We start from the raw sequence: 26,775 nt of genomic DNA, 5'->3' as shown, positions 1-26,775 counted from the left end.
GGTTCCCAAGTTTCATCAGGCACGGAAGGTGTCCTCCCTTCTCTGTGTCTGAGCTCTTCAAAGGCATTCCTGTCCTCTCATGTATCTTCTTAAATCTAAAATAACGAGGTCAAACTCCTGCAGTAAGGGTGAAAGGAAAGCTGTCTACACAAATACATTTAATTAGCTCCTGACCTAAGAGCAAACGAGGAGAATGGAAACCTTTAGAAAAACGAAAGTAAGGCCTAGCATTTCTTGCTAACCTAAAACATTCTTTAATGAGCACTCGTTACACAGGCCTCTGTTTGCCTACTAAACATTATGTATACATGCATAATTACATGGTTTCTCTAAATACTTGCGAAATGCTAATCAATCCTTTAAATTGTGTCACAATTTCATTCTACAGATTTTGATATAGTGATATATATACTTCATTTTAATGTGCACAGAGTTCAACCAAACATTGAATATATTGAATACATGCGAGTGCAGTTTGTACATGAATATAATGCCCCTCCCTCTGATGACTAGTTTCGTCAAAACAGCACTTTTCCCTTACTATTTTCTCCTCCCAGAAAAGACCGACCTAAACAGAAATTGTAGCCTGGCTGCCCAGACTGAACTTCTCCAGATTCTTAAGGTTCTGATAGTGACTGTCCTGCAGTTTCTCCATCTTTCTTGTCTCCTAAACGAACTCTTAGCCTGTCTTACCTTGTGCCACTTATGAGCTCTAAAGGCACCCAACAATACAATGATAAAGATCACGACAATTATGATGGGTTTCAGAATGTAACCAATAATTCCTTGTCCCAAGCTTGCAAACCAACTTCCAACCCTTCCAAGGCCTTTGCCAATTTGATCCCAAATCCCTTTAGTTGTCAAATCATGTATATTGTGATGTATCTCAGTGATGTTACTTATATATTTCTTTAAATTCTTGCTATCATCAGGGATATAAGTGCAACACTATTTGACCCTAAGCAATTTACAGACTCTTTGCAACCAAAACATCTAATGCAAGATGGTTCTGGAGCACCATGGCCCTTATAGAGACCATCTGCCCATCAACAAGTAATAAAGCTTGAGCTGTATTCACTGACAGTTTGTCCACTAGTGTTGACAACCTTCTAATCTTTACATCATTCTGAACCACTCCCAAACTTGGTATCATGGCACTGAATACAACACCAACTATTTCTCCTGCACGTGTGCCGCGTTTCTCTCTACACAGTCATTTCCCCTCCGTTGGCCACAAGTCTTCCACATGGGATATCTTTGGTAGTACCACAGCCAAATAACAAGTTCCATACCAATTTGGAGGCAATCAAACATATGTGTTTCTTCCACATACGAAATACACATTGGAAACTATGGTCAATTTATCCAACAGCACCTTCTTTATTGATTCCTCAATAAAGAAAATGTGCTCACATTCAATCTCTCCTACAAATAGTTTGTCATAATATGTCTGTAGTAGTCTAATGCAAAGGTTCCTTTTTTTTATGCAAATCTAAAGCTATTGGACCAGAACTCCCCTTTGCCGTATGATTCATGGAATCATCTCATGCTTGGTATCAGGCCTAAATAATCTCTGCATATGCCTATCCTCTATCTGATCCACAAATATCTTCTCTATGTCAGATAACATACATGTCAAATTGTGTCGATGGACATCTGCTTCTATCTAAAGTTACCATAGGCACAAAATACTTTGACATTCTGTCTTCTTTCTTATAATAATCATATTTTTTCAAATATTTTAGCACAGGTACCTCAGGAAGCACCACATCATAATTAGAAAAATAATACTCAAAGTGTGCTGTACCATAAAACATACTCAGCAGCACGCTACACGTGATGCTATATGTCAGCGGTAAGTGATGATATCTAATACCCTCCTCTAATGGTGCTGGCAATTTCATGCATACATAGCAATCCTTCGCTTCCCTTGTGTCCACATACTCATACAACAACCTTGCTGACTTATTCAACGTAAAGTCACCTTAGAGAGATTCAACATGTAATAAGTGACTAGTTTCTTATATCATATCATCATCTGATTCTGTTGCACCCTCTCTTATCTCGGGTATAGAAGGTGCAGGTGTCCCTCGTTCCCCTTTATCCAGGACATTGGACTTGACTATGGATGTAATGACCACTACGGTAATGACTACAATTACCCCCACTATGAGTGTACCTATCATGCATTTCTGCTTATGGTTCGAATTTCCAGACTCCATATTGAATCAGTGCTCCAACTTGGTGCAAGCATGAAATAACAAACTTCTTTAATTTCTCTTGAAGGGTTTCACACGCAAAGTTCTTACTAGATTCCTTTTAGATATTTAGAATTTTTCTGTATTCAGTTCAACAATGGTAATCTGCAGTTCATGAACAGCCATCCATATCCATCCTTCTTCTTCTACTGAAAAGTCCCTAAATGTATTCTTCTTCCACTCTGGCCTGGGTTATCTTCTTTTAAACCAATGATTATGTACTTTATTTTTCTTTATTCAGTTCAGTTTTCATCATAGATCAAAAACATGGCAAGAGCATCAAGAACGAGTCCCAATATTTCCAGACGAACCGCTGCCAATTCTTGAGCTGAGGACTGGCAACCAAACATCGGAAATTAAAGTTGATTTAGGATCAGGAGTCTCAAAACACTTAGCCTTGGAGGATTAGGTAGCGTCAAAGTAAACAGCCCGAGAACCTCGACTCCTGGGACCAACAGTTCAATGTCAATAATCAGAGTGGTCTCTCCGCTTCTCACTCTTCCCTTCCAAACCTCAGCCTCCCGGACAGCCCCGATTCCTACATCTGTGGCTAGGTATGTCCACTCGGGGCAGCGTACTTTCGACATGCACTCGTTCTCTTTTTGATCTCATTTGGCCTTCTTGAATTGGTTCTGTGTCACTTTGTTTAGATTCAGAAGTTTCAGAGTTGGGAGCGAGATCCTTTTCTGATGTAAGCCTTATATTCAGTCATTCTTTCTCACTTGCCACGTTTCACCTCCAGCCTCTGTCCTTTTTTGGCCCTTGCCTGTTCCACAAAAATGTGGTCAGCTGAATCCGACACTGCTTCGATTCAAACATTTACGTCTCCCTCTGTGTTTGTAATTTGATCCTGTGCAGCATGATCCCCTTGAGCTCGACCCAGCAAAAAGTTTGTTACGGTAGTAACCCTCATAGCTTGGCTTGTCCCCTCCTCTGAACTTGTACTTTCAGCTGAATGTCTTTGATCGAGAGGAGCTGTTTCTTCCAAGGGTGCGGGAACTCTGCGGGTGTGAGAGGCGTGGATCCAGTTTGGTAAGCCTCCACACTTCACAGATGTTCTAGTAACTAGGATCACTTGGTAGAGACCTCACCACCATGCATCAAGGCAACTCTTCCTCATGTGCTTCCTGACAAAAACCCAGTCTCCCGGCTTAGATCATGCAGGAGATCTTTCAAAGTGGGTGCAGTCGCAGCCTCGACCTGGTGAGACACAAAATTAACCACATCAGCTGATCCCTTGTAATAATCAAGAACCAAATCATTGGTGATTTTATCAAATGCTGTAGCCGGCACGGCAGGCAAACGCATTGCCCTCCCCATCAGTATCTCGTGTGGGAAAGTCCTATTCTCCTGTCTGGAGTACTACGCAAAGTCATTAGCACCAAGGGCCATCCGGCCATTTCAAAGACTTCGACGAGCAAATCTTCGCCACTCTCATCTTGATAGTCCCATTTTTCTGCTCCACTAGGCCAGACGCCTCCGGCCTGTAGCTTGAATGCAGTGCCTGATCCACTTGTAAGGCGGCACACAACAGCTTCATGATCTCTCTGTGATGTCCAATTCCACCGAGGCCGGAAATATGAACCGCAGGATTACCTCTCTAAGTAACAACTTTGCCACTGTCAGACTGTCACACCTCCTAGTCAGATACGCCTCTACCCATCGTGAAAAGACACACACCACCACCAAAACCGCCCTCAATTCATTGCACCTGAGCATCTCTATAAAGTCAAACTGCATCCAATTGAAAGGACCTCCTGACCTCCCAATATGACTCAAAGCAACCACAGTTTTCTTGCTGCATTCATTTTCTGGCATGTAACACACGGATGACACACTGCCTCAGCATACACACGGAACCGGGTATTGAACCATGTATGACAAAACACCCTCACCATGGAATCACTTCCAAGATGAACTGCTCCATTAATATGCCTTGCCATAGGACTCAATAAACAGTTGGATAACACTGTTCTTTCATCTGCTGACACCCAAATGCCATTCCCTCTTTTTCACAACCTGCTGTAACCAATGCTACTTCCTCCTCTTCGAAGACCTCTTCTTGGAGTCTCTTGACCTCATCCCAGGTATCAGACACATCCAACATCATGCTGAGATCAGTCTTTTCTGTGCTCTCTCCCACATATTCTCAGTTAATAATACAAGCATTTACAGCACAAAGCAAGCCACTTCATCAGCATAGCAGTTTCCCTTGGAGACAAAGTCCTCCCCGTTCCCATGTGCCACACTTTTTACCACTGCTATTTCCTTAGGTTTCTGCAATGCCTCTAGCAGCTGTCGTACATATTTCCTATTCCTGATATTAGATCCTGATGATGTCTAGAACCCCCTCAGGGACCATAACTGCCCGAAGTTGCGAACTGCTCCTAACCCATAATGACTATCTATGAAAATAGTCTCTCGGACTCGATCAGAAATGAGACATGCGCGTATTATGGCAATAATTTCCGCCACCTGTGCTGAGTGTACTCCTTGTAAACAAGCAGCTTCCACAACTCCAGAAATGGTACAAACAGCAAAAGCTGCTCTCAAACAACCCTCATTGTCTCTTAAGCATGAACCATCAAAAAGGAGGACTAGATCAGATTCAGGTAAAGGTTCATTAACAATGTCGGGTCTGGGCTTGGTAGAAAGGTCAGTCACATCTAGGCAGTTATGTTCCTCACAGTCTTCTCCTTCAATTGGTGGATATGGCTTCAGATTAGCAGGGTTCAGCATAGAACATCTTTTCAAAGAAACATTTTCGGAGGCCAATATAACTTGCTCATACTTAGTGAGCCTCTTATTGGTCAAGCGCGGAGTCTTGGTTCTGGTCATCAGGAGTTCCCATGAGTGTGGGACATTTACTGCAAGGGGATGACCCATCACAATGCTTTCACACCTTTCAATGCTGACACCTGTTGCAGCAATGGATCTGCGACATCCGGGCAACGCAGAAGCCACTGGGTTTCACATGCAAAGTTCTTACTAGATTCCTTTTAGATTTTTTAGAATTCTTCTATTTTCAGTTCAATAATGGTAATCTACAGTTCATGAACAGCCATCCATATCCCTCCTTCTTCTTCTAGTGAAAAGTCCCTAAATGTATTCTTCTTCCACTCTGGCCTGGGTAATCTTATTTTAAAGCAATGATTATGTACTTTCTTTTTCTTTATTCAGTTCAGTTTTCATCACAGATCAAATCCATGGCCTGAGCATCAAGAACGGGTCCCAATATTTCCATACGAACTGCTGCCAATTCTTGAGCTGACGGCTGGCGACCAAACATCGGAAATGTTGATTTAGGATCAGGAGTCTCAAAACACTTAGCGTTGGAGTATCGGGTAGCGTCAGAGTCAACAGCCCGAGAGCCTCGACTCCTGGGACCAACAGTTTAATGTCAATAATCAAAGTGGTCTCTGTGCTTCTCACTCTTCCAAACCCGCCTCCCGGACCGCCCCGATCCCTACATCTGTGACTAGGTATATCCACTCGGGGGCGGCGTACTTTCAACATGGCACTCGTTCTCTTTTTGATCTCCTTTGGCCTTCTTGAATGCGCTCTGTGTCACTTTGTTCAGATTCAGAAGTTTCAGAGTTGGGAGCGCAATCCTTTTCTGATGTAAGCCTTAGATTCAGTCTTTCTTTCTCATTGGCCACGTTTCACTTCCAGCCTCTGCCCTTTTTTGGCCCTTGCCTGTTCCACACCAATGTGGTCAGCGGAATCCAACACTGCTTGGATTCCAATGTTTACGTCACCCTCGGTGTCTGTATTTTGATCCTGTGCAGCACGATTTCCTTGAGCTCGACCCAGCGAACAGTTTGTTACGGTAGTAAACCTCACAGCTTGTCTTGTCCCCTCTTCTGAACTTGTACTTTCAGCTGCATGTCTTTGATCGAGAGTAGCTGTTTCTTCCAAGGGTGCTGGAACTCTGCTGGTGTGAAAGGCGTGGATCCAGTTTGGTAAGCCTGCGCTCTTCACAGATGTGCTAGTAACTAGGATCACTTGGAAGAGACCTTACCACCTTGCATCAAGGCAACTCTTCCTTATGTGCTTCCTGACCAAAACCCAGTCTCCCGGCTTAGATCATGCAGGGCATCTTTCAAAGTGGGTGCAGTCGCAGCCTCGACCTGGTGAGACACAGAACTAACCACATCAGCTAATCCCTTGTAATAATCAAGAACCAAATCATTGGTGATGTTATCAATGCTGTAGCTGGCACGGCAGGCAAACGCATTGCCCTCCCCATCTGTATCTTGTGGGGGAAAGTCCTATTCTCCTGTCTGGAGTACTACGCACAGTCATCAGCACCAAGGGCAGCGCATCCAGCCATTTCGAAGACTTCGACCTGCAAACCTTCGCCACTCTCATCTTGATAGTCCCATTTATCTGCTCCACTAGGCCAGACGCCACCGGCCTGTAGCTGCAATGCAGTTTCTGATCAGCTTGTAAGGCGGCACACAACAGCTTCATAAGCTCACTGTGATGTCCGATTCCACTGAGGTCGGAAAGACGAGTCGCAGGATTACCTCTCTAAGTAACAACTTTGCCACTGTCAGACTGTCACACCTCCTAGTCAGATACGTCTCTACCCATCGTGAAGCGACACACACCATCACCAAAACATACCTCAATTCATTGCACATGGGCATCTACATAAAGTCAAACTGCGTCCAATTGAAAGGACCTCCTGACCTCCCAATATGACTCAAAGCAACCACAGTTTTCTTTCCCCCATTCATTTTCTGGCATGTAACACACCGATGACACACTGCCTCAGCGTACTCACGGAACCGTGGATTGAACCATGTCTGACAAAACACCCTCACCATGGAACAAATCTCTTCCAAGGTGTAGTGCTCCATTAATATGCCTTGCCATAGGACTCAATAAACAGTTGGGTAACACTGTTCTTTCATCTGTTGACACCCAAATGCCATCCCCTCTTTTTCACAACCTGCTGTAACCCATGCTGCTTCCTCCTCTTTGGGGACCTCTTCTTGGAGTCTCTTGACCTCTTCCCAGGTATCAGACACGGCCAACATCATGCTGTGATCGGTCTTTTCTGTGCTCTCTCCCACATATTCTCAGTTAAAAATACAAGCATGTACAGCACAAAAGCGAGCCACTTCATCAGCATAACAGTTTCCCTTGGTGACAAAGTCCTCCCCCTTCCCATGTGCCACACTTTTTACCACTGCTATTTCCTTAGGTTTTTGCAATGCCTCTAGAAGATGTCGTATATATTCCCCATTTCTGATAGGAGATCCTGATGATGTCTAGAACCCCCTCAGGGACCATAACTGCCCGAAGTTGCGAACTGCTCCGAACCCATAATGACTATCTATGAAAATAGTCACTCGGACTCGATCAGAAATGAGACATGCACGTATTAAGGCAATCATTTGGGCCACCTGTGCTATGTATACTCCTTGTAAACAAGCAGCTTCCACAACTCCAGAAATGGTACAAACAGCAAGAGCTGCTCTCAAACAACCCTCATTGTCTCTTAAGCATGAACCATCAAAAAGGAGGACTAGATCAGATTCAGGTAAAGGTTCATCAACAATGTCGGGTCTGGGCTTGGTAGAAAGGTCAGTCACATCTAGGCAGTCATGTTACTCACAGTCTTCTCCTTCAATTAGTGGATATGGCATCAGAGTAGCAGGGTTCAGCATAGAACATCTTTTCAAAGAAAATTTTTGTGAGGCCAATATATAACTTGCTCATACTTAGTGAGCCTCTTATTGGTCAAGTGCAGAGTCTTGGTTCTCATCATCAGGAGTTCCCATGAGTGTGGGACATTTACTGCAAGGGGATGACCCATCACAATGCTTTCACATCTTTCAATGCTGACAGCTGTTGCAGCAATGTATCTGCGACATCCGGGCAACGCAGAAGCCATTGGATCTAAGGTGGCTGAAAAAAAGGCCACTGGTCTACGAGCACCCCATATGTCTGGGTTAACACTGCCAATGTGCACCCCTCTCTTTCATGGCAGAAAAGTAACAAGCATTTACAATGCAACGGTCTCGCCTTTGCAAAGGTTAGAGCTATTGGCATTGTAAATGACAACATTTTTCTTTAAGTGTTGGTTTTGAAAACAGATAAATGAATGGCATTGTTATTTACAATGTCAATAGCTTAATCTTGCAAATGCGAGAATGTATTGTGCACTGAGAGGGACAGTAAGGAGGCATTTGCGCTGAGAGGGGCAGTGAGGAAGTATTGTGCGTTGAGGGGGGCAGTGAGGAGGTATTGTGCATTGAGGGTTCAGTGAGGAGGTCTTGTGCACTGAGGGGGCAGTGAGGAGGTAATGTTCATTGAGGGGGCAGTAAGGAGGTATTGTGCACTGAGGGGGGCAGTGAGGAGTTGTGGTGCCAGCACCTTTAACCCTTCCCATGCTCATGACGAGCTCAGCTCGCCATGAGCCACGGTTGCGCTGTGCTCATAACAAGCTCAGCACGTCATGACCCGCCCGGCACTCACACGCGGGGATAATTCCCCTGCTGTGCTGAGCGTTCTAAAGAAACGGGCGTTGTCGTGACGAGCTCAGCTCGTCATGAGCATAGTGCCACTGTGCTGCATGACGAGTCGAGCTCGTCATGAGCACCGGGACGTTGTGCGCGCCCCCCTGCCCTCCAGCACAGCGGGGGAATTACCCCCGCATCCAAGGGGTTAAATCACAAAACTCTAAAGAAAGTTATTATTACTTGTGTTACCCAAAATGTGCATTGCTGCTTGAACTGCTAACAATAACCAGCACTGGAGTCCTCTTTCACCTTCCACCACTGCTGCGGATTCACATTACGTTCCTGCTTACATAGTTTGTTGTCTCACCAGCTTAAGAAATGGGAACGCATCTCTCTGCAGGCCATGATCAGCAGTCCTCAGCTAGCCTCGTACTGGCCCCCCCTTGGTGAAGTCTTGCTCGGGGAGCGGGGATTTGTTGGCGCTGTGGGTCTGGCGAGGTCGCAGCGCAACTGGGGTGGGAGGGAGAAGGGGCGTGCAAGCGGGAGCGGGGGGGGCACTGGTTTGGGCACCTAGGAAAGAGGCAGCGTTTGGTTTGGTGACGGGGTTAGAGGAGCTGCGAGACACCCTGGAAGGAAGGGGGCAGGGTGGGGGCACGAGCAGGAGGGGGCAGGAGTGTCATCGCCTGGCTGGGGGGCACTGGACCCCCTGGAAGCAGACAGCCGCTTGCAACATCTGCACCGTTTGCATTGGAAGTGGCCAGTGCGCAGTGATTAAGCCATGAGGTACCGGAGTCACTCCATCACACACATAACATAAACTAGTCTTGTATATGGCCAATCCAGCAAAATCAAGTCACAAAATCAGCAACATAACGCTCCACCTATATCAAGCTGCCGGGCAACTGTTAAGTTATTTACCTACAATGCATGCAACCAATCACTAAGGCCCTTTAAACACCTCTGATCTGAAATCCTTAATCAATACCTCTAAGAATAACCAGAACACAATATCTGAATGACATCATCAAACATCAACTCTGACTTAACCATCAATGGAAATTTGCGAACTACGTGGGTATGTAAGACCCAGACAACAGGCAGTGCTACAAGGCCACACTAATGGCAGAATGGGCACTACACACATTTCAGTTACAATGCACTATGGTGGAAATGGCCACAAATATACATAGCCAGAGGTCCAAATGAATACGGAACTGCCATGTTCAGATTAAGATCTCGCCTGAAGAACTGATTTTACAGTAATACGTGTCTCGCTCCAAACTCTTTCACTGAAGGTATCACAAGACGACATCGCCCCAGCTTATTGCTCAGCTAACTTTGCTTCCAGCAAGAGCAGCGCTGAATGCCATGTACAGAGCAAATGCACAAGGACACACAATAAAAGAATCCGAAAAGGAGACAAAGGGGGTGAGACAAAACTGAAGTAGCTGCCTTTACGCTGTCAGATTAAATGAATCTGTTATAAGGATTCACTTGAAAAAATGAATTTTGTACAGCAATATCGCCGCTTGAATACACACCAACGTGAGACATGAGAGAACAAGTGTGGCCACACCTTAAAAGGCACTGGGAAGCAGAACTACGAGTATGGTATGGGGCCACAACAGAACAACATAAACAGGGTATCACATGTACAATTCATACCGAGCAAAATCGTTTTGAAATGGAAGTCCACCGAGAGGATTCCTGCCTAAATAAGATGCAGTATTATTTCCACGACCTCTCTTCACGGTCTGAAAATAAGTTCTAAGACAGTAAGTGCAGCTGTTTGTAACCACTGCTACCGATTTTGGAAAAAGGGGGTGGTGATGGACAGAGTTTCTGAATGATGCAGAATACTCTTACCAAGTCAAGAGATCATGGTTTTAATCCATCACCTGTTTTTTAGCTCATTGCACCATCCCAGCTCAGAACCTGGCTATATGCAAATTAGTCTGTTCCTGTCCCAGTGCATGATGGGAACAGGGCAAACCAAACTACCAAGCCAATTCTTATACTGGGAAGGAAACAAGCTCCCGGGGACCGGTTTCTGGCATCACAGCCTTCGTCGGCCCGGTTTGCTTGAATCCTGATGGTGCAATGAGCAAGGGACTCACGTCTGAGTATACCCTCCCACACATAGTGTGGATAAAATCGATTTTGGAAAAAGGGGGTGGTGATGGACAGAGTTTCTGAATGATGCAGAATACTCTTACCAAGTCAAGAGATCATGGTTTTAATCCATCACCTGTAACCACTGCTACCAACAGGGATTGTGTGCTTCAACGTACAGTGCTTCCCAGAAAGTTAACTGAACATTTCATTTTCTTCAGGAAGAATGTTAGCACTCAAAAACACTGGTTTCATACACAGTAATTGTTCATAGCCCTCAACGTTGCTATTAACACGTGTCTATAAACACAAACATCCAGAAAGTTTAGTAGGCATTGAAAAGACTCCTGTCACCAAATACCACCGTAAAATAGCATATATGACCAGTCAAGTGTAGCTGTAGGTACTTTGAAAAACAAGTTTACCGGGGGTTAGGATATTTTACAAAAGTAACACTGTGCGCAGGAAGCTACGAACAGAAGCGGGACACCGCCGCCCTCGTATCCTTCCTGGGGCCCGGGAGACATATGTCTGCCACACATACATACGCCATCCACACCCAAGCGCCACCGAGCACGCCCACAGGTCAAGTGCCCCGCTCCCACACAGAGAAGCGCGAGAGAAACCCTCAACGGCAGACAAGCCCTAGGGTCACGGAGGGCGCGCACGCGACCCCTGCGACCGTGTGGGGCCAAGCAGAAAGCCACGCGGATAGGAAAGTCGCAGACAGAGAACACAACAAAAGCACCGGCGACAATACCGACCACCCACGAATCACAGGAGGAACTGAACAGGCCGCCAAGACGAGCGGGGAGAGCCGAACACATGCAGGCTTCGGATAATTCAACAGTGACAGGACCCCTCGCACCTGGCGCGTACTAATGGCGTACATACACGACCCCTAAGAATGAGACACGCGAGCAGGAGTACGCGAGGATAATCGACCCCCAGGAGTACAGAACTCATGGGAGCAGGAAGGAGTATAGCCCTGACCGTCAGACCAGGAGAGAGGAGTGGCGCGTCTGATGTGAGCGGGAAACCCGACTGACTCCATGCCAGTACTCCTTCATTACCCAAGGCGGCCGCTGAAAGGGTGTACACTCTGCGGGTCAAATCTACGGGAAGTGTTTTGTGATCGGCGACCTAAAACAAACCACCACTAACAGGCATTAAACAAGTCAGGTCCCGGGCCGGCAGCCAATCACAGCGGCCCGGGGAATGACGTCACGGGGGTGTCCCGGGCCGGCAGCCAATCACAGCGCGGCCTGGGGAATGACGTCACGGGGGTGTCCCGGGCCGGCAGCCAATCACAGAGCTGCCCGGGACACACGGCAACAAGGGGCGGGACTTAAAAAAAGAGTCAGAAACGCCCACGATTCGCATTCTGGCCGAGAAAAAGTGATTGACACTGATGTCTTCCAATGGCTAGCCTCCATTTATGGAGCTAGCCAATGGAAGAAGAGGCGGTTTCAAGTCCCCACTACTGAGATAACATTAGATTTCACCCTGGGCGGAGCACTGCTTACGCAGTGCTACGGCCAGGGCGAAACCTAAAAACACTTTGTTATATTTGGGCATTCTCAGATCTGGAGCACGACATAGGCTCTACCTGAGCTTCTGGAAGGCCCTCAAAAAGTCATCATCCCATGGTACCAGATCACTTACATCCTTGCATGTTAGTCTTAACAAATGTTTTGCCTGAAGAGAACATTTTGGGATCCACTGTCGACAGTAGCTGACCATTCTCAAAAACATTCTGACTTCCTTTTCCATCTTTGGAGTACCCATTTGCAAAATCGCCTCTATGCGATCTGGTGACACCTTTCTCTTTCCCTATTCGATTAGATGCCCCAAATACTGGACCTCAGGCAAACAGTACTGAAGCTTGCCTGGGGACACCTTGTGTCCATTCTCTGCCAGGTGATTCAACAGAGCCACAGTATCTATTCTGCAAGCATCTTCCATCTCTAAGGAAACCAGAAGATCATTTATATATTGGACAAGAACCAAATTCTGTGGCAATGTCAGACTCTCAAGGTTCTCTTTCAAAATTTGATTGAAAATAGACGGACTTTCTAATTACCCTCGTGGGTTAGGACACCATGTTAACATGCGGTTCAACAACCGGAAAGCAAATAAAAATTGGCTCTCCTCATGGAGAGATATCGAAAAAATCACCTAGCATAGGTCAATGACTGTAAACCATTCAGCCTCACAAGGAATTTGGAACAAGATTACAGCTGGATTTGGTACCACAGGACAACATGGAATCAGGATCTCATTAACCTTTCGCAGGTCCTGCACTATTTTATACTTGCCACTAGGTTCCTGCAACCCCATTGTAGGTGAATTACAGCGCCTTCCTCTGATCTTCTTCAGAATGCCTTGAGCTATCATAGATTCGATCACTGGTGTTATTCCCACCACTGTCTCCAGTGTTAACTTATACTGTGGGGTCCTTGGGAATTCAACATTCGGCTTGACCTGTATCTTAACTGGTTCGACTCCTCAAATCAGTCTTATCTCCTCTCCTTTAACATTCCATACCACGGGATTAACAGAGTCCCTCAAATCCATTGGTAATTCATCTTTGGTCAGCACCATGAACATTTCCGCACACAAATCTGACTTGTCATCTTAAAGACAGCATTGTCATCACAGGCCTGTAATTCCACCCCCCTCGGAGTACAAAAAATAGTACAATTTAGTTTGCATACAAGATCACGTCCTAACTGACAAACCGGACTCGAGTCACATACTACAAATTGGTGTTGATCCTGAAAGGTTCCTATTCTCACAGGTAACTCATTTGTTAGAGGATTGGTCATCTTCTGATTGGTAACACCTACCACTTGGACTGATTTCCAAAAAGTGACAAATTGGGGACTAATGCTGACCTTACAGTAGATCGGACTGAACCAGTGTCAATTAAAAACGTAATGGGATGACCGTTGACATCGGCCTACACAAATGGTCCCCTCTGATCTACCTCAAAGGCTGCTCCAAGAGTGCAGTCCTCCTCCCCTCTCTCACACCTTCCTTGCAATGGGTTCTGATCAGAACTGTCAGTCAATTCAATTAAGGGTATCTGCTGATACATATAATTCCCCGAGGCGATCCTTGGGGGTTGAGGCACCTGAGGTTTTGGAACTCCCCAATACATGGACGTAGATCTAGTCAGCATATTCAGGCCATCAGATACCTGCACAGTTTCCTCATTTTGCATGTGATCAGCCGGATTTGAGCGACACACGCGCTTCCAATGCTCAATTTTGTGACAATAATGACAAGCAATGTTTCTCCTCAGGTTAACCCACTCAGTTCCTGTCCCCGTATCCATTGTTTGTCCTCTCCCCTGCCCTGGGTGAACTGTCGTTTTTTGTTCCATTCTTTGACCACTCACTTGCCGTCGACCCATTGTGCCTCAATTCCCCTGCATTAGGTCTGGTCTTTCAGCATTCCTCAACTGCACCATCATCAACTTATCCTTCATTTTCCTAAGTGTGGACTCTACTTGATCACTACAGTACTTGGCATAACGCAGAATCTCATCCACTGACTTATTCTGCCAACATATCAAATGTTGCTGAATCATCAAACTTATCTCAACCCTCAAAACTAATACAAATTTGGAGACAAACTGTCCAATATCTTTTTGCTCAAGGGCATCTAAGCCACTATGCTGTTTAAAAGCCAGTAGGAGTCTCTCGTAATAATCATGAACTGATTCCTTAGGCTCTTGGGTGGTACAATCAATCATGAGCCAATCAATAGTTTGAGGGGCTAACTTAGACTGGAGCCATATAATTGACTGTTCGCATTTTTTCATCACTTTTGATGAAGGGCCAAGAGTTACAGGATCCCGAGCTGTTTCTGCAGTGGACCACTCAATCGCAATTTTGCATGCTTCCCACAAATCACCTCCGACCACAATTTAATTAGGGTATTCAAATGTATCCATAGTGCTTTTGAGATCTTCACAAACCGATCTATTAGTTTTTACCACTCTGCAGGCTTTTCTTCAATCAAGGAAAATCATTTGTAAAAGATGCCAAATCACCCCTGCTCTAAGCCACATAAACATACCCTCCATTCCATACCTCCTGCAATGGGAAATTTCCTACTTTCTCTGTCCCCCTCCGGGAAGCAGAGTGGCTCCTGTTCCCTACTTGGCACCCTTTTGTTTGGACCACCTCTCTTCCCAATGGTCCAGTTCTCTCCATGCCCTCATTCCTATGACTAGTTCTCTAATATGAGCTTTCAACCCTACTATCCTCTTCTCCTTTAATTCCTGATCAGTATAATTTAACCTGTGATGTCCCTGCAACATTTTCGCCTTAGTCAAGTCTACATCGTACTTCTGCGCCAACCGAACCAATGCCTCATGAACTATTTTTGCCTTCCTAGTGACATCTTTGGCCACAAACAGCAGCTCATCTGGCTCATATAGATCCACCCTTTCCAGTGGCAGGTTTCCATTGATCACCTCATCAACCTAGTCTGCCTTCAATTTCAGCACATCCAACAACTTTGCCTTCACTGCAACTTCAATTCTTCCTCGATTCGTCACATTGCAAGGTACCTCCCTATTACAACTTTGATTTCTCCAGCCCTCCTCCATACCTTTAACTTGGACAAATGGCCGACCTTCCCTTTCACAACTCTGACTACTCAATCAACTTTCCGATCCAACATTCGAGACGGGAAACATCCTTTACAACAAAACTTTTACCACGCAGTGCTGTTACAACACAAGTATTACATCGAAAACCTTTACAACGCATTACACTGGGGGGCGCTCTAGGATAGGGAATAGTTTTAATTTACTATTCAACACCTTCCTTAGTGTCCACGGGGACTGGAGTTGGAATAGTAAATTAAACTATTCACTATCCAGCACCCCCAAGTGTAATGTGTTGTAAAGGTTTGCGTTGTAATACTTGCGTTGTAACAGCATGCGTGGTAAAAGCATGCGTTGTAACGTCATACATCCATTCGAGACACTAGGTCGTATTCTAAAGGCCTCTTGTCTCATTCCTATTTCGGCTGAACTCCTCATGGTCTTCCATACTGGTTGAACTCACATTCGTATTTCTGACTTAGAATTTGCCAATGCCACTTTACACCTCACTTCTGATCCTATACCCAGCCTTGAAGGGTCTGCCATCTCTGACAATGGGGTACTAGTTTCCACAGGCCCCAAAGGTGTGCCTGTCCCCATGGTAAGGCTTCCTCCAGAGATAGTGTCATCACCCATTTCATTTTGCTGTCGACTTCCACCTTCTCCCATACTCGGATTGTATATCAAGACTACAGGTCCAATGGTAACCGGCACCATAAGGGCTTCTGGTAACTGGATGTCGCAGTTGGCCTCTCTCCCTCGATGGTATCAAACCTCCATTTCTTCAACTGAGCATCCCAACCGGCATCCTGATAGGACTTCATTGTTATCCTTCCCTGGGAATTTTCTCTTCGCCTAGCCTGTGCTGCCCCCATCCATGCATCTAATGCTTCGAATTGTGTGGGTCTAGGTGGAGGCTTTAATGAAGACATCACCCCCCTTAATTGATACAACACTTCCAATCTAAATGCCCTGTAGCTTGAAAAAGCCAATTTTCCTTCCTTTTCTGTAATCTTATGCCAAATTTGGAGCAATACCATTGTATGCAATCCTACGTTTGTTGCCATATAATGTGCCCTCTGGCGGGGCTACTTCCTCTACCCGACTCAATACACGGGAATCTCCTCTACTTAAGTCTCACAATACCTTAAAACATCTCATTTTGAGTTCAATTGTTACAAAACACAAATTTTCTCATTTCAAAAATTTTGCCGAGAACGCTTCAATCCCAGCGCAGCATTACACCAACCGGCCTATCAAAGCACGGTGCACTCTGCCATCACCGTTCCCTCTCTGCAGCGGTTCACCCTCTTTTACAATCTTAACTCGCACATTCGCTCTCACATTCACACAACTCAGTAACTGATTACCCAAAAAGCTACTAAACCAAGTAACTACGTTTCAGGCAGCCAGGTAACTTACAGTTACGTAATACCCAATTAATTTTCTGCCGTCTACATTGGATCAGTAGTATACACCCTCTCAAGAACATTCACACTCCGTGACCCATGACCTGCGTCAGTAACTCGAATCACTGTAGTCTGCCCCTGGCCTGAGGTTTTCCACACGCGACTCTATTAAATCCACTCACACAAAGTTCCCTACCCAAGTGAGCCATCAATAGCTCTTCACGACACACACATCAGTGATCAGACAATTGCAGTACAAAGCTATCCCAGGATCTTGGACTTCTCTTGAGTCTGTTTTCCAAAACCTCCTGATCCACACGTGTTCGGACCAATAAACCAACCACCCGACTATCATTCTAACTCCGCAAGACATCACACAAACAATTCAACGCAATCTAACACACATCACTATTCACACTCACGCTACTGCTGTCTCGGCCGCACCATTAATTCCCGCTGACCTCTGTCAACCCCCGCCATCCTCTGTTCTCAGTCATGGGCTCTCTTTTGAGGCTCTGTAGGTCTAATTTTGTTCTAGGTTTTCTAAGTTCTCCCCTCACTTCTAGTGGCAACCATCCTCTGCTACCAATTGATGGGGCCGAATTACATATCCTAATTTTGCTCAGGAATATCTGGCCGATGGTCTTTATTGCCTGCAAGGAAGTGTGGAGGGAAGAAAACAATTTATCATTTATACATTTCCCCTCCTGTCCAACTAAATAATCACGGACTCCAAATTCAGTATTGTTGATTTATTACAAAGCCAGAAAAAACTGAATATAGACACACCTCAGAATCAAGGCATAGAGAAACATGAAGACTAATACAGAGCCCAATCTATGAATATAGTTCATACGGCACAATAGGCACAGAACAATAAATTCCAAAATGAGGACACAACTGAGTATGGACGCTGCGTCCAGATCCTTTTTGATTTGCATTTCCGAAGTAAAGAGCAATCTGTCCCTACTCCACTTCTAAGATGGCATCCCTTCCTAGTTCCCAAGAGAATTTCCCCAAAAGGTGTCAGCACGTGTTGACTACCTAAGAAGTCCACTCACATTAAATAGGTCAAGTAGTGTAAAGCTACAGAGCTCATTCTAAGATGCTCTCCTTCACCTGTCAAAAGCAGAAGTCCTGCAAATCTGTCCATGTGCCTAATACAAAAAGACAAAGTTACACACTTAACAGATCACATGGTACATTTTTCCGTGAACACCTACTTTTACCCGTTAACCGTGGCCGTTTTAAAGAGCGGGCGGGGCTGCGTCGGCCATTGAACGTGCGCAGCACCAGCCAGGTAGTGCTCCGAACGTTCAACGGCTGACGGCAGCACTTAAAGGGTTAAGTAACTTTCCTCAAACTCCAATTAATTTTACAGCTCTGTTCGCCGACCTTGGTTCCCAAGTTTCACCAGGCATGGAAGGTAGCTTCCCTTCTTTATGTCCAACCTCTTTAAAGGCATTCCTTTCCTCACCTGCAGGGGCGGCTGGTGACATTTGAAAGTGGTGGGCGTAAAATGATTGGCATACAGCACCAATGCGATAGAGCGTTGTGAGCGAGCCCGAACCAACATAATGGGGGTTCGGGGTGGTTCCACCCCCATGAAAATGTTGGAAAAAGAGAAGAAAAATGGTGCATTTTCAAGCAAATTTGAGAAAGCAGGAAGGTTAATAAAGCAATTGTGTAAGTGTAGTTATTACATTATTAAAGAGATGTCATATAACATAGGTAGCTGCTTATTCAGTAGAACCACAGAGCTTCATAACAGACTTCGAGATACAATGCATTTCTGAGTACCTCACTCACGGATATTTTTTATTTAACAAACAACTAAACTGGTCGCAAAGTAGCAGCATTCAGCATTGTTTACTTTTTGTAAATTAAATCAGCACGTCTCTCTTTAACACCTTCACTGCGGCGGCTATTCCGCCGCAGTGCTAAGGGTGTGGGGCGGCCGCGCGGCGGGCGCATGCTGGTGACGGAACCGCTCCGTCACCAGCGTCGGTTGAGCTGTGCTCGTGACGGAGCGGTTCCGTCACGGCCCGCCCCACTCAATAGAACCCTCAGCGCAGGCGCGGAATTCGCGCCGCGCTGAGCGTTCTATCGAGCTGGGCGGGCCATGACGGAACCGCTCCGTCATCAGCATAGCGCGACCGCGGCTGACGACGGAGCGGTTCCGCCATCAGCACCGAAGGGGTTAAGAGCAGCAAACTTGTCAATAACTTTAATGTTAAAGTCTGTAATTTTTTTTGCTAGATTGCTCTCTACAGAGAGCATTGCCAAAGCTTTGAGTCTTTCCTCAAGCATGGGGCTCCTCAGGAATGCCTTAATCCTCTTTAAGGCTGAAAAACATTGTTCAGACTCGAATGTTGTCATAGGAGTGGTAATGACAATTTTTAGTAGAGTCACTGTCTCTGTAAGTGACTTTTCCATATGAAGTTTATGTATTAAAGCCAGCAAAGTCATGGCACTTGTGGCCTTCCGGTACACAGGCATTGCGTACAGTACAGTCAACTCAGTTCTCAGCTCCTCTTTTTTGAGCATATGATAAGCTTCCACATGTTTTGTGAAAGAAAAACTTTCTTGTGCCTGCACAATTACAATGTCACATATGTCCTTTGCAATTCGTACCAGCGTGGTGATGTTTTTCCTGTGGTTTGAACAAGTAGAATGCTCTGGCAGTTTGCTGTCTAAATTGTCAACCCCATCTCTCACTTTGCTTATGCTTTGTACAAACATAGTGGTACATATTTGCACTTTGACATTATCTATTTCTTGTGCTTGTAACTGATGGTATATCAGGTCGACAGCAAACATTATATCATGAAATAAAAACAGTAAGAACTGAAACTCTCTGTCTTGTTGTGTTCTAGCAAAGCCACGGGCTTCAGTCTGACTTTTGTAATCAAACTCATCATTGGCTTCTATGGTGGCAAAAACATTTCTCAATGTCCTCCCTATGTTCATAGATTAAGTTGACTGTACGGATGTTAAAGTTCCAACGAGTTGAGGATCCCCTTGGAATACTTTTGTCCACAATCTCATGAAGTGCTTCCGTTCCTTTGGGGGATTGTGAAAAGAATGCTGCCATGTCTCCTACATCCTGAAAAAAAAGTTGTGTCTCGGTGATCTGTGATACTGCCTGTTGCATAATAAGATTAAGTTGGTGGGAGTAACAGTGCACATAATGAGCATTAGGGTGCACATCTCAAATTCTTGTCTGTACTCCACTAAGGCTTCCACTCATTATGGACGCACCACCATAGCTTTGTGCGATACGTTTTTTTTTTAGGCAGCTCTGTAAAAATTAAGTTCAGTTGACACAGTATGGCTGCATTAATGGTTTCTGCACTAGAGTCTCTAAAATATGTGAAACCATTGAACCTCTCCACCACTTCTCTGTCATTGTCAAGGTACCGAAACACTAATACGGACTGTGCTTTAGTGGCCACATCTGTGGTGTCATCAGCCTGAGTAGCCACAAAGTCTGTGTTTTGCAACTCTTGCACAATATGGCTTCTCATAACTTCGAGCATACACTCAAGGAGTTCATTTAGTATCATTTTAGAGGTGCCCTTAAAGACTGTAGCACTTGTTAAATGTGCTTCCATTTCCTTGTCAATGCTTGCTATTAAATCCACTAGGCCTCTGAACATCCCAGGTTTTGAGGAACTTTCTAAATTCATCATGGCCTTGCAATGCCAGTTCGAAAAGCACCACAGAAATTAATGCAATCAATTATTTTGGATAGAATCTGTCTGTTCCTATCAACGGCTTCATTGTGTTTCTCTATGGTTTTGCGGTATGCATCATTTATCTGCTGCTCAATCGGTGCGTCTTCCCCCAACGTTCCCAGTCTTGTCAGGTTTTCCATATGCTTTCTTGTGTGTGCATGCTTCTTTATTTTTTCTGACAAATGCTTCAAGTCTGTTACTCGTTGATTTGTCCACCAAACAGCAAGCAGGGGAAGCAGAACAGAGAATTTCTTAAAGGGCCAAGCAGCCTTTGTGTACCAGGCGTTCGAGAATGTACGTTTGGACATTTTTCTTCTGCCCTGGGAAGTTTTCTTTAGGTTTATGTCAGGCTGATGAGGTCCTAATTACTTTAAATGTAGTTTCTCTTTAAGTGGCCCTGCCTGGAGCAACGTTGTAATCAGCCCTACCAATATATATTAAAGAAACCTGTCACTAATCAAAGTACAACGTATAAGGTGCAGTGCAATAATAGCAAATTTCAGTATACATACATATGTCTTGTGTACTATCGCAATAAATCTTCAACAGCTCCCCTTTGCGCAACATGACTACTAAAAATACAGCCTTACTCCTGCTGCCTCTGTGTGCCAATGTGGTTGCTGAAGGCACTGAAACAAAAACTTCTTGAGGGCCTTGAACAAGGCAAGGGATAGATAGAGCTGTTAACAACCGTTATTGCCCAAAGCACAGGGCTACGGCTATTAGTAAATTCCATCCACTGAGGGTACAATGTTCAGAATGTGCACCCGCTCCAACCACCATGTAGAGTGACCACATACATAGCTCTAACTCCAATGTAAAAAAACTATAGCATCAGTTTTCTTACCTTTAACACTCATGTTTGCTGGGTCGTAGCCGGGGTCAAAGAACAGCGAAGGAGGTTGGGTTAGGGCCTCTTGTTCTTTGCCGGACAATTGCCCAAAAATGTGGTAATTGTTGTCAGGCTTTAGCAGGTGCTGGAAATAAAAATATAACAATTTATTTCTGGAACATTAGGGTAATGAAACAAAGACTGGGGGAAAAAAACATAACGCTCCAACATTTGCAGTTTGCATGCAGCTCTTAGATGACAGTTAATAGCTCCCTGTTGTATGTTAGGATTGTAACTTACAAACTGCAAGTAACAAAAGGATCTTTCTGACAAAACAAGCAGTGACTGACTGACCTATTTACATCATGCGCATTTTGTGATTTGCATCAGGTACATGTTCTTTGCAGCAGGCACATTAACCTTCTGCTTTACCTTTCCATCACACATTCTATAATGTGATGCTGACAAATTGCACATGTTACACAGAAGCACATACACACGTAGATACCAAAACAAGCAGACACTGGCAGTAACAAAAACATTCTGCTTGGTTTAAGGCTTCAGCTTTTGCTCATAAGTGAGAAAACTCACTCATCGATTGACAGGCCTAAAAGATCATCTAGAGGAAGTTCCACCTCCCAGCATATCTACTTCCTTTGAGCCAGGATGTACCTCAAATGGAGTAGGTTCAGCTTTCATAGATAACTCTTTACTCTAACCATTCCCCGAATGCAGCTGAACCAGAGTGAGCAGAGACGGCCCTTCACCTTGTTCCAAGAAAGTTAATCCAGTTCCACACACACACACCTTGCCTGCATTTGCCTCCATTTTATTCTCCCAAGAAGAGAATCTAAAATGGATTCCACTGCAGTACATAGGGTGCTGCGCAGCAACTCCACTCTGCTCGTGCACAAATTAGAATGCTAGTAGTATCTCCTGCAGGTGACCTGTGACACATATCTATCTACATGTCAGATTTTCCACTCTGCTCGCCCACAAATTAGAATGCTAGTAGTATCTCCTGCGGTTGACCTGTGACACATATCTATCTACATGTCATATGTAAGGACTCCAAGTTCTCACCCTAGGATAAATGTACCAACAGGTCTCACTAAAGCAACACTCAAAAGTGTTTTCAGGCACTGAACACGAATGCAATATAGTTTTCCGTGCAGAAGTCGATGATACATTATGGATTCAGTGTACATGTTCTACCACACTGCTCGCGCACACTGCGCTGTGACTCGTTGAAGAGCCAAGGTCCACCATGAGCGGGCAGACAGGTGGAGGTGTATGACGCTGCAGGTGCTTTCCTCAGTCGACACCCACAATCCAATTAAAACGCTCTGCGTTTCTGCCAATTCACATGCTGAACTCCACCAGAAAGTTTTTAGTCAACCTGGTGGAGTTCAGAGTGTGAAGACTTGAAGTGACCGCATCGCTTACAGCCACTTTGGAAGCTGGGCAGGACAGGACAGTTGCAGTGAACTCCTAGGCAATGCCTCTAACTGGGCCAATGCACTGTGTGCAGAAAAGAAAAACAACGGAATTAAGCAAGGCTAATTTTGTTCGTAGCCAGCAGCACCTGTTTATGTCTCGGGGGCCTCTCATTATTTTCTGAAGAGGTGCGTGACCTTCTGAGCGAGGCCGCAGTAAGCATGAGGAGGCGTCAGCTCGAAGCCGAGCGGAAGTCAACATTATTAACATGGACGTTCCGATAGCTGCCACTTCAAATGAATAGGGGAATGAAGACACCCTAACGGAGGTCAGGGCACCGAAACCCCAACCAGGTGTGTTTTTTTGAGAGTTAAAGTGGGCGTTTCGCTATACACTAAAGCTGTCTGTGAGATGCTACACAGGCTGCGGAAACACACAAGCAAATATATATTTATATTTTCATCTACTAACCTTCCTGAAAAATCATCACAACTCATCAGGGATTGTCTGCTCCCCACTATTTCAAGATGAAAGTTTGCAATACTAATGCAACAAAGTGGGTATTATGCTGATTTATGCTCATCTGCTCCATAGATGCTGTCATATTACATTGTTAAGTGATGACACTGGTGAAATATTTCTGCTTCAAATGTTATCTCACAAACAGGCCAGGGAACTGCAAACATTAGGTAGTGAACTGCCGCCGCAGCCTGCTGCATTCTTTGGCGTACACAGTGCATTCTATTCTCTATTTATGGATATTATTTTTCTTTGCCTGGGCTATATCGTTTTTTTTTAATCTGCTCCTTTTCTTGCCCACTTCTGAACTGAAAGGATGTCAACAGCAAAAACGAGGCTCGTGTATGTTTCTAAGTGTACACGACTGGTCTGCTTTGCGAATTGCGAACATACATAGTCAGCTTACAGTACGCCCACCCATAAGCACTCTATCAATCAGAGTGTGTGTGTTACTTTTTAAGCTGTCACCATGCATACTTCAATCTCTTCCCACCCTTCCTACGATCTGTGGGCTCTCTCTCGTCCGTGTGTTCCACTTCCAACTTCCTTCCCTGACCTCTGTGTTCACCTCAGTCTCGCGCAAGAAATCACTGTCCACCACCTCTTTGAGAGAAAGAAAGGCCACTTTATTTAAGACAGGTGTGTAAATCAAACATCTTTTCAACACATTAATTTATTAATTAATAAAATCCAAATCTTTCAGCTTGACTAAGCATCCCTACCTAGGAGTAACCCCCCCCCACCAAGTTAACCCTAACCCAAACCAGAAACAACTAACTCTTGAAGAATACCCCCTCATTTCTTTAACTGCCCTTTGAGGATGGACCAACCCGCTCCAGGCTGCCCACCCCCCACTAGAAACCGCCTACAAAAAGAACAAGACACCTGTCCTAAAGTGGCAAGGCCAGAAGGCCATAGCAGCGCCGAAAGCACTGCAAAAAAGGGGAAAAACCTAGAGAAAAAAGGGGGAAGGGTGGGTGGGGCAAAAGAACCTCCCTCTACAGCCTCCCACTAGTGCGTTCCTTTCCCGCCTGCCCTGGACCTATTTATAACCTTCCCTCTAATCAACCCCACCTGTCCTGTGCCCAGTCTCCCTCGCGCGAACACACCCAGGGAGAGACCGGCTCGCGCACAGCTCTCCCTGGGTCCCCCCTTGCGGGCTGCTCCGGCCCCCTTGTTTTCTTGCTCGTGTTGTGTGCTTCTATCTCCAGACCCTCTCATGCTTCAAGCTGCTCTTCGTCCCTGTTTCATGAACTTCTCTCCCTGCCCTCCATGTTGCTTCTCCTCATCCAAGTTTCTTCAGCCCCTCTAAGCCCTGCATGTTGCTTCCACCCCCTCCTGTACCCTCCATGTTGCTTCCCCTACCTCTCCCCGCCTTCTGGGTTGCTTCTGCCCCTTTGCCTGACCCCCCCCATGCCCTGTGTTGCTTTCTTCTGTCCCACTGCTGTGTTGCAATCAACCCCCACCCCGCCTTAAAGAAAATGAACCATGTTGCGACAACGTTACGTTTTTATTTACAAATCCAGTCCACCATGGATTAGAACGTAATTTATAAAGAATTAAACCAAGCAATAAGCATCATTTGCAATGCAACACAGCCCCAGGGGCCCAAAATCCGATTCTTTCAGTTTCTTCTTCTTACTTTTAACCAGATCATGACACTGACTGATCACCTCACACCAGTCAGATTGTCGGATGATGATGAGGTCAAGGACTGGTGGCAACGTCGATGGTAGGTAGATGATCAGGATGTAGTAAAAGTACAAAGTACCAGGTCCGTCAAGTCGACTCATCACACTCACACTCAGTCACACAGCACACCACGACGAGCAGGAGCAGCTGCCAGTAGTACACACACACTACACTGCCACAAGGTGTGTGTGGTACAGTGACGATGGACTGCCAGTGAGCACTGCACGCCTCACTAACGACGATGGCCATATTCGAGTGCTCTTTGTATATGAAAATAATTCACCCCTACAATTTTAAGAGCGTCGAGCGCTCTATCACTACCTAGGAATAATAAATAGGCCAGAGCCAACTCATGAGACCTAGTCTCCAATGCTATTAATAACGGTAGAAGGACTTGCCTTCTCTGGGGGGTATAGAGTGCACAGAATACAATAAAGTGCTTGGTGCTTTGATATGTGATGCCATCACATGGGCGTGGAGGAAGTGAGGAGAACCATGTGTCCTGAGTCAGGAAAGCTGCCAAAAAGTGTATTGTTTTTAGTCGAAACCTGGCCAGCAGAAAATGTTGCCTCTCATTCAAGCTTAGCTGCAGATAAAGTCTCCGCCGCACCATCAATTTCCGCCAACCTCTGTCAATGCCCGCAATCCTCTGTTCTCAGTCATGGGCTCTCTTTTGGGGCTCTGTAGGCCTAATGTTGTCTATATAACTCAACCAACCCGGAAAAATTGTCACCAAACGAGGTGTCTGCTAACATTGGTAAAACAATGTTTTAATTGTAGGTATCTAAAATTTAGTGAGAGTGTCTGGTTTGGTAAAATATTCCGGGGTTCCCATCCTAGCAAAGTTTGATTTAATAAACCTGAACCAGTGTATTTCTAAGCAGTTGTCCAAATTCATGCAATCTGTCAATACTGCTCTGCAGAAATGTGCCTCTGGGTTGTTTCAAATTCTTACCCAGAGCAACAAGGCCTGCAATTGTATATAATCGTCTAATAGGCCCTGCCTGACTTTCTTTTGGCAAAAAGATACAGAGATAGGTAGAGGCTCTGCGAGTAATCTTCTTATACACTCTTTTTCCATTACGTGCAGCAAATGAGTTAATATATCCCCAGACACCAGATCCAAAGGAGACAACTAAAACACATTTACTTTTGAAAAATAGTGCAATTCTTTGATTGACTTGTGTCCTAATCTTTTGGAAAAGCTAAACACAGCATCAATCAACTATTGAAATTGCATAGCTTTGACATTTATTAAAAACTTCCTGGTTAAATCCACATTAAAGGCACTCCCAGATATGTAAAATGGGAGATGTAACTGATTTTGTCACCTCCATGTAAAATGTGTCTTGTTTTAACTATTTCTGGGCAACATTTCTGTATGAAATGATTTAGTGTAATTAGTCTTCAGTTCTAAATATTTCATAAATACATTAATAGCGTCAAACAGAGTTTGAAGGCTGTTGGCTGTTCTCACTATACTATAAGAACAGCATCATCTACGTATAATAACACAGGAATTTGGCAAGATTTGGCCCTTGGGAAATCCTTCCCAACATAACACAGATTTTCCCCCAGCCCATTATTAAAGTAAAAAGAGGATTGGTACCAAAACACACCCTTGTCTACCCCCAACATTAGAGGGGAATTCTTCTATTAGGTCACTGTCTCTGCTATAACAGACT

General features: G+C 45.0%; 2 protein-coding genes across 9 annotated transcripts in view; one reads left to right on the top strand and one right to left on the bottom strand.

Moving 5' to 3' along the window:
- Positions 1–26,775, bottom strand: part of LOC144823886 (uncharacterized) — a 1,846,314-nt gene that overhangs the window by 1,049,508 nt on the left and 770,031 nt on the right. For all 8 annotated transcript variants that reach the window (XM_078682777.1, XM_078682776.1, XM_078682774.1 and 5 more), the window contains one exon: positions 21,458–21,587. In XM_078682777.1, coding sequence (XP_078538903.1) covers positions 21,458–21,587 — 130 coding nt within the window. The remainder of the gene's footprint in view (positions 1–21,457; positions 21,588–26,775) is intronic.
- Positions 1–26,775, top strand: part of LOC144823884 (mucin-5B-like) — a 946,734-nt gene that overhangs the window by 245,813 nt on the left and 674,146 nt on the right. The window lies entirely within an intron of this gene.

Source organism: Lissotriton helveticus, chromosome 3_1 (assembly GCF_964261635.1).
Source record: "Lissotriton helveticus chromosome 3_1, aLisHel1.1, whole genome shotgun sequence".
NCBI classification, from domain to species: domain Eukaryota; kingdom Metazoa; phylum Chordata; class Amphibia; order Caudata; family Salamandridae; genus Lissotriton; species Lissotriton helveticus.
This window is presented reverse-complemented; position numbering and strand designations above follow the sequence as displayed.